The sequence below is a fragment of the Lissotriton vulgaris genome, chromosome 2_1 (genome assembly GCF_964263255.1).
Source record: "Lissotriton vulgaris chromosome 2_1, aLisVul1.2, whole genome shotgun sequence".
NCBI lineage: Eukaryota > Metazoa > Chordata > Amphibia > Caudata > Salamandridae > Lissotriton > Lissotriton vulgaris.
Genome location: NC_141687.1, coordinates 1,841,679,358 through 1,841,688,550, shown reverse-complemented (window position 1 = coordinate 1,841,688,550; position 9,193 = coordinate 1,841,679,358). Strand labels below are relative to the sequence as shown.

Sequence of the window (9,193 nt, the reverse complement as noted above, 5' to 3'; positions counted from 1 at the left end):
GGAGCGGGGTGAAGCAGCAGGGGCCTTTGAAGTGAAGCTAAGCTTCACTTCAAAGGTGTGGGAGGAGTGCTGATGGTGATTTGATCATGTCAACCAGACACTCTGAACCTGCCTGTTGGCTATGGGGTAATAAAATTATCCTTCTTCAGTATATGCGCACAGAGGAAATAATTTTAAAGAAACTGTGAATGAATGACCACCATGTGCATAGGCTTGACATTCCAGGCAGTGTAGAATAAGTCAAAGTTAACTCTCTGTAAGGGACTGTAAAAGGAACCCCTTCAAGAATGGTGACATGTTGCTTAAAATACCTAAACAACTCATGGCTCTTCGAGCTGCGAGTGAAGTGATCGATAGGGCGTAGTTATTCAAAAGAAACCCCTGGTTCTGGCTTTAAGAGTAAAACATAGACTTTGTTGGCATCAAGCCAACATGATGTACTCCAGTTCTGCTTCCAATCCTGCATGGTTCACCAGCTTTTCATCAGGCATTTTAACCTCCTCAGCTACTTATTGAGTCAACTTCCAGTAGGCAAAACTGAGATCTCTCTGCAGCAGGTCCATCATTCTTCAGTTATCTTGACATATTTATGGTTGCCTGAAAATTGCTTGAACGTAGTCAATCATATTTTTGGTGCGCCACTGCAGCAGCTTCAGGTGGGATCTTTTGATGGATTGTGTGCTTCTCAGCCATCCTGTGGGTTACCTTGTTCACCCACCCCAACCATTTGCAGTTTGTATTTTGTGCTACACCTTCTGTAATGCCGCTTTCCCCCTGGGATTCACATTTATAGACCAGTTTAAGATAATGGATGCTAATAATGGAACACATGGGCACACCCCTCTTTGTCCTAGGCTGAAATCCCAGGTAATTATTTGGTCATTTTTTGTCTTGGGCCTCTTGACCGGTCCCATGCACAGTTTGTAATTCTTCGGGCGTTTGCTGACTTACTTGTCTTCACTTGTAGGTTTCCAGTCTGTACGGTATTTGGATTACAGTGGTCAGGTGCGAGTACCACAAAGACAAGGTAATTCTGTTTACGTTCCTCGTTGGGTTGGGGGTTGCTGGGTAAATAGATTCACAATCTGCACCCTTTTTTCTTTTGCAGGTTCGTGAGACCGTACTACAAAGACAATTGCACAGGCAGACGTGAGTGCAGGCAGAAGAGGTAATTGTTGGGTTGGGTTAAACTGTGGTGCGTCTTGAACATTGTAGTACCATATATACTTACCGATGTTTTCTTCTGTTTCAGGTTTCACAGCAAGAACCCCATACATTTAAAGAGGCGCACGTGAGTGCAGGCAGAAGAGGTAATTGTTGGGTTGAGTTAAACTGTGGTGCGTCTTGAACATTGTAGTACCATATATACTTACCGATGTTTTCTTCTGTTTCAGGTTTCACAGCAAGAACCCCATACATTTAAAGAGGCGCACGTGAGTGCAGGCAGAAGAGGTAATTGTTGGGTTGAGTTAAACTGTGGTGCGTCTTGAACATTGTAGTACCATATATACTTACCGATGTTTTCTTCTGTTTCAGGTTTCACAGCAAGAACCCCATACATTTAAAGAGGCGCACGTGAGTGCAGGCAGAAGAGGTAATTGTTGGGTTGAGTTAAACTGTGGTGCGTCTTGAACATTGTAGTACCATATATACTTACCGATGTTTTCTTCTGTTTCAGGTTTCACAGCAAGAACCCCATACATTTAAAGAGGCGCACGGGAGTGCAGGCAGAAGAGGTAATTGTTGGGTTGAGTTAAACTGTGGTGCATCTTGAACATTGTAGTACCATATATACTTACCGATGTTTTCTTCTGTTTCAGGTTTCACAGCAAGAACCCCATACATTTAAAGAGGCGCACGGGAGTGCAGGCAGAAGAGGTAATTGTTGGGTTGAGTTAAACTGTGGTGCGTTTTGAACATTGTAGTACCATATATACTTACCGATGTTTTCTTCTGTTTCAGGTTTCACAGCAAGAACCCCATACATTTAAAGAGGCGCACGGGAGTGCAGGCAGAAGAGGTAATTGTTGGGTTGAGTTAAACTGTGGTGCATCTTGAACATTGTAGTACCATATATACTTACCGATGTTTTCTTCTGTTTCAGGTTTCACAGCAAGAACCCCATACATTTAAAGAGGCGCACGTGAGTGCAGGCAGAAGAGGTAATTGTTGGGTTGAGTTAAACTGTGGTGCGTCTTGAACATTGTAGTACCATATATACTTACCGATGTTTTCTTCTGTTTCAGGTTTCACAGCAAGAACCCCATACATTTAAAGAGGCGCACGTGAGTGCAGGCAGAAGAGGTAATTGTTGGGTTGAGTTAAACTGTGGTGCGTCTTGAACATTGTAGTACCATATATACTTACCGATGTTTTCTTCTGTTTCAGGTTTCACAGCAAGAACCCCATACATTTAAAGAGGCGCACGGGAGTGCAGGCAGAAGAGGTAATTGTTGGGTTGAGTTAAACTGTGGTGCATCTTGAACATTGTAGTATAACAGTTTGCATTCATGAGCTAGGCGTCAACGTAAGCCATGTTTCCTTATTTTGCAGGCTTTGTGGGACAGCAGGCTCAAACCGGCGGGTACGGAAATGTTCAAGCGCAAAGCTGTAACTTTGGGAGAGTGCAGTGCTTCACCACAAAGGAAGAAATGTTGCCTTGTATTCAAGGAAGAGTGGATGAAGGAAATTGTGGAGGCTGAGACACAGAAGTCACGAAGCAAGGTCCGCATGCAACTCGGGGAACTATTTCAATACAGTCCGGATGTGGGCTTGATTTGCAAAGCATGTGCCGAAGCCAAGATTGTTGGGGACTTTTCCACAGGGAAGAAATGGAGTGATGGCTGGAAACTGGACTACATGAAACGCCATCTACTTAGCAAAGTACACGAGTCTGCCATGGTGATATTGAGAAACAGAAGTGCTGCTGCGAGGTTTGGTTTTGGAGTACGGGCAATGCTGACAGAAACTGCCACAGACAAAGCAAATAGAATGGAAGTAGTTGAACGCCAAAGATCTATGCCTGAGGAGATAAAGATTCTCATCAACAACGTGTTGCTGGCAGTCAAGATGAACACTTCAATGCTATCTGTACAAGACATCCATGACCACTTAGCTTTGTATGTGAAGATACCAGACAGCTGGAGGAGCAAGAACTATGCCTTTGAGTTCCTTGAGGCCATCAATAGCGTGATACACTGTGAAGCTATGACAGAACTTCGGCAAGCTTTGTATCACACCTTGATAATTGATGAGAGCACAGATATTTCTGTTTCAAAAATGCTCATCCTGTATTTCAAGTTCCGCCCTGTAACATCAACTGAGCATAAAACGCAGTTTGGGGGCATAGTGAAGCTGACTAGCTGTAATGCTGAGGCTATCACTACTGCCGTGAAAGAATTCTACACTGCCAATGAACTGGACCTCATGAAAATGGTCATGTTCACATCTGATGGTGCATCTGTGATGCTGGGGAAGAATAATGGTGTTGCTACTCGCCTTAAACAATCCATTCCTCATCTAGTTGAGCAGCATTGTGTCGCCCATCGAGAAGATTTGGGAGTTGATGATGCCTGGAAGAGGGTTCCAATGATTAAAGAGATGGAGACATTATTGAGGACTGTCTACACTGTGTTCTCCAGATCTCCTGCAAGGAAGTCCAAGCTGGATGAAATTGCATCGGTCACTGAATGTGAAGTTGTCTCTTTTCGACCACTGAATGAAGTCCGGTGGCTTTCAAGGCATTTTGCTGTTGGTGCACTAATTCGTAATTACGAAACTGTTCTTAAGTACTTTGAGCATGAGAAAGTTGAGGAGAATGATCCAATTGCTAAATATTGTTATAAAAAGCTATCGGACTCCAACTACCATATTTCCCTTGCAGTACTTAATGACATTCTGGGTGAATTTGCATCTTTGTGCAAACTATTCCAAAAAAGTTCTTTAACTACTGTTGAAGCCGTACAGTATGCAAGAGCAAAGATTGGCCAAATTAAGCAACAGTATTTGGGGGACACTGTCTTTTGGAGCAGCAATGTAAGAGAGCTGATGGTTTTGTACAAGGATAGGCAAGAGTTTGACAGTGGGCCTATTTTGTCTTTTGTTTCCCTTCTTTGTGAGCACATGCAAAAAAGGTTCCCTGAAGGTGAGCTAAAAGAATGGGCAAGTTTTGAGATCCAGGCAATAGCCACACAATCTCATTTTGATTTTGGGACTGAGAATATTGAAAGACTTGTTGCAAAGTATAAAAATGTCTTGGCCCTGGGTGATTGTGAAGCACCAGAAGATGTTGTTCGACAGTACAGAGACTATAAATATGTGGTGGCAGAACATGTTAAGGGTGGGTTATTTACCACCTTTCAAGACATGGTGGCTTTCACTCTACGCAATGCTGCTCAGTTTAGTGTTGTGTCTCAGCTTGTTGATGTCTGCGCAACATTTCAAGCATCTAGTGCAGACTGTGAACGAGGATTCAGCCTCATGAATACTATCAAGAGCAAATTGAGGAATAGACTAGAGCAGAAGCATTTGGACATGCTGATGAGGACAAAGGCCTACCTCCTGAACGGGAAAGTTGACCTAGACAGAGTTTATCAGCACTGGAAAAATGGCAAGGATCGCCGTGAGAAGCAACCCTGTCACCCATCTAGTGACGCCACTTGACTTGTCTGAACAGCCCTCTACCTTCTTGTGTATATGTGATATTGTACAGGCTCGCAGCATTTCCCCACCCAATGAACTGTGCTCCAGTTAAGAATATTTATTAAAATCTAATGATGGTACCACCATTGAAGTCTTGTGCTTTTGTAAACTTGAAGTGTACTTGCCAGTGTAACCAGTTCATGTCATGGCGTGCTTATCCAATATTGCAAACTGCCCTTAAGACCCTTATTGTGGCGCTGTATGTGTGAAAACGCACTTTTCGCTTTTTAAAGAGAATTTTTGGAGTGCCATTTGGCGCCGCAGACGCGCGCGGTTTGGTTCCTGGCGCACATAGCCATGGTTGCAGCGCACAGAGACCCTCCACTGCCGCACACAGAGGAAAAAAATTAGAGGGAACATTGGACACAAGTATAGTGCTTTCCTGAAACCACAGTTTATGTCAGCTCCACCACCCTCAGAAAGAAAAATGTTTTACTTTGACAGACAGAATCCCTTACGGGAAGTGCATCCGGTCAGAAAAGACGATAACACACTAGAACGTGTATTCGTATACACACCCATCACTAAAATGGAATTATTGGAGATGAAGAAAATAGTGCCCAGTCATGATAAAGACCCTGCAGGTTTTCAAGGAGAGATTAAAGATATGTTACTCATGGGCGATTACACGTATACAGATATTATGAAAATGTTAAAAGTACTGTTGCCTGCTGGAATTTACGAGAAACTAAAGGAGAAAGAATGGGAGGTGGGAGACACAAAGATTGATTGGGCTGCATTAGAAGTCGAAGAAAATGGTCGTACCGCAGGTTTAGGCCTTGGGGATGAAGCTAAAGCATTACCAGGTTTATTAGTACAGGTTTTGCCTAGACTGCTGACAACTAAAAAGGAAGACTGGGACGCAATCTCAGCCTGTAAGTAGAAACACGATGAAGACACTAGTGATTTTTATTCCAGATTCGAGAAATGTTTTATTATTAACAGTGGCCTGAAAACAAGTAGCGAGTCATACCCACACCTCTTTGTATCAAAATTAGTCGAGAATTCCCTGCCTCAAGTTAAGAACCGTGTTTTGAAAGTAGAAAGTACATGGCAAGCAAATACGCCGTCCCAAATGTTACAAATGTTACAGTACCACCAGAATAGAATTAGGGAAGAACAAGATCACGAACAGAGACGTATGAAAGATACGAAAATGAAAATGTTAGTTGCTCAGTCAGTTCCAGCTGACGGTCAGAAAAAAGGTATGACACAGTCAAATAATACGGCAGCTCCCGTTAAAGGGACATGCAACTATTGTAAACAGCCAGGTCACTATGTGAATGAATGTACGGTTCTGAAATACAATATAGCAACAGGAAAAACTAAAGAGAGACCACGTCAGCCTAGACAGGACCAGGTCCAACACCAGGTTCAGCAACATATTCCACAGAACGTACAGCCTATGCCTACTCCACAACAGACAGTACAGACAGTAGCGGTACCACATCCACAGCCCATTGCCGCGACACAGCAAGTTTCACAGCAGATGTACCAATACGCACAATCTGATTACCCCGATTATTAGCGATACTCATGAAACAGCCTAGAGAGGGAGGTTGGCTTGCCTCTCATTGAAGTTCCTGTAGATCAAGAGGGTCCTTATGTACATAGTCAAGTATTAGGAAAAGATAGAAAGTTTTTGATTGACACAGGGGCAAGTCGAACAACAATAAGTCACGACGAGGTTCCAGGGGCACCCCTCTCAGGCTCACAGAATGTTTCCCTTGGATTTTCAGGACAGCCTATTGTTAATGAAGTATCGAAACCTGTTCCCCTAGCAGTTGGTCCATTGTCACGTACTACAGACTTATTGCTCACGAAGTCATGTCCAGAAAACTTGTTAGGTATCAAGACATTGAAAGCCCTAGGAGCTGTAATATGTTGTTCTCCGGAAGGAGTTAGACTGTTTTTGCGTGACTTTAAGGGTCACTATGTATTACGAGATTTTGATGTCAGATTGAAAAATGTACCAGAACATTTGTGGGCGCAAGGCCCAACTGATGTAGGTTGTATGCACATTACACCATACCGAGTTACACTCAAGCCAGGAGTTGTACTGCCCCGAATCCGACAATACAAGTTACCACCCGATGCTGTAGTGGCTTTACTGAAAATCATTGAAGAGCTCATTGCACACGGAGTGGTTGTAGAAACCGACTCCAATCTATGTAATTCCCCTATCATTCCGATTCTTAAACGTACTGACCCGAATGCACCTCCAGTTTATCGGTTGGTGATTGATTTACGAGAATTAAATAAATGCATTGTACCACAGTATCCTGTGGTCCCCGACATCTCATCATTATTGACTGCTATTGATTCAGAGGCGACGTTCTTTACTGTAATTGACCTCAAGAACGCCTTCTTCAGTGTCCCCATTGATCCGGAGAGCCAATACCTTTTCGGATTCTGTTTAAATGGCCGTGGCTTCAAATTTGCACGCGCACCTCAAGGATTCACAGAAAGCCCCAGCATCTATAGCCAAGCATTAAAAAGACAACTTGACAGTATTCACATGCCAGTTAACACTGCCCTACTCCAGTACGTCGATGATCTGTTGATCACCGCCCGTAGCGAACCTGAATGTGAACATGCATCACTGACGGTTTTGCATTTCTTGGCTGACAAGGGACACAAGGTGTCCCCTTCAAAGTTACAATTCTGTGTTCAGCAAGTGGTGTACCTCGGGCACGTGCTGTCCAAGAGGGGGAGACAGCTAACACCTGACCGCATTCAGTTAATTGCTCACTTACCGCAACCCAAGACACAAAAGGAAGTGCGGGCCTTCATTGGCCTCACCTCTTACTGCAGACAATGGATTCCCCAGTACGCATTTCTAGCCAAGCCACTTATACAGTTGACAACACAGGAGGCAGCGACTTCGACTGTCCTCCCTTGGACTCAGGAACACACACAGGCTTTTGATGAATTAAAGAAAGCATTATGTCAAGCACCAGTTTTAGCAACACCATGTTACAACAAACCTTTTACACTTTTCGTTACAGAACGTGATGGCACAGCATTATCTGTCCTCACACAAGACCAAGCAGGTTCACATAAGCCGTGTGCTTATTTTTCGAGTACATTAGACCCAGTAGCCCAGGTCCTGCCTGCGTGCTTAAAATCAGTTGCAGCGACAGCCTTAGCAATCCGACAAAGTGATTCCATAGTGTTAGGACATCCCCTGACAGTACAAGTTCCACACTCTGTGGAAGTTCTTTTAAACAGAACACAGACTCAACACTTGACTATAGCACGACTGACAGGTTATGAATTGACATTGTTCCAGCCACACATAGAAATCAGACGCTGCAATATACTCAATCCTGCCACATTGTTACCCTCGAACATAACAGATCCAGCTCCACATGACTGTATAGAGATCATTAATGCAGTAACAAAGTCCCGACGAGACTTGACAGATGTTGCACTGACTAACCCAGACCTGACACTTTACGTGGATGGTTCATGTATGAGAACAAGCACAGGAGAATTAGTGGCCGCATATGCAGTGACCACTGAAACTGAAGTCAAAGAAACACACCGTATTGATACACTGTCTGCTCAAGCTGCAGAGCTCATTGCTCTGACTCGAGCCTGTATAGTAGCCAAGAACAGGAATGTTAACATATACACAGATTCACGTTATGCATTTGGAGTCGTACACGACTTCGGTGTACTCTGGCAGGAAAGAGGTTTCTTGACCTCTCACGGAGCCAAGATCCAACATGGTCCCCTCATTCAAGCATTATTGGAAGCAATACATTTGCCATCAGCCATAGCTATCATGAAGTGCAAAGCACATACTAAAGTTACAGATACTATTTCCCAGGGTAACGACCTGGCCGATCGAACCGCGAAACACACAGCTCTGACTCATACACATGCAGCTGATATGACAAAGACAATAGTTCCGACACCGACACATTGCATGACAGTTAAGGATCCCACGCTAGATGTAATTGACATACAGACACATGCTACTCCAGACGAAATAAAGAAATGGACTGAACTAGGAGGGATCCAGACAGACCAGGGATGGATGACGAAGGGAAAAGCCACATGGTTTCTCCCCGACTCTATGGTTCAAGTTATGATTAACACCGCACACAGTCCAGCACACTTAGGAGAAAAAGCCATGTTAGACAGTTTACAGAATCTCTGGTACAACAAACATTTACGAGCAGCAGCAAAACAGAAAGTGCGTACTTGCCTGATCTGTTGTCAGTTCAACCCAGGTAAAAGCATTCCCGTAGAGCAAGGTGGATTCAATCCTCCCGATCACCCTTTTGAAGTCCTCCAGATGGATTATATCCAGATGGAACGATGTCGAGGATTCAAATATGTCCTCGTAGTTGTATGTGCACTTTCCCGTTGGACAGAAGCATATCCAGTCCCAGATTACATTGCTCCGACCACTGCCAAACAGTTGGTTCGTGAATTCTTCCCACGGTACGGTTTGCCTTGTGTCGTGTATTCAGATAATGGT

At 43.9% G+C, this 9,193-nt stretch overlaps 1 protein-coding gene across 1 annotated transcript; it reads left to right on the top strand.

Moving 5' to 3' along the window:
* The first annotated feature begins 2,592 nt into the window (after nt 1-2,592).
* Nucleotides 2,593-4,662, top strand: LOC147733379 (zinc finger protein 862-like). The gene has a single exon (XM_086958959.1). It carries the CDS (start codon nt 2,593-2,595, stop codon nt 4,660-4,662), a length of 2,070 nt encoding a protein of 689 aa, XP_086815085.1.
* The last annotated feature ends 4,531 nt before the right edge of the window (nt 4,663-9,193 follow it).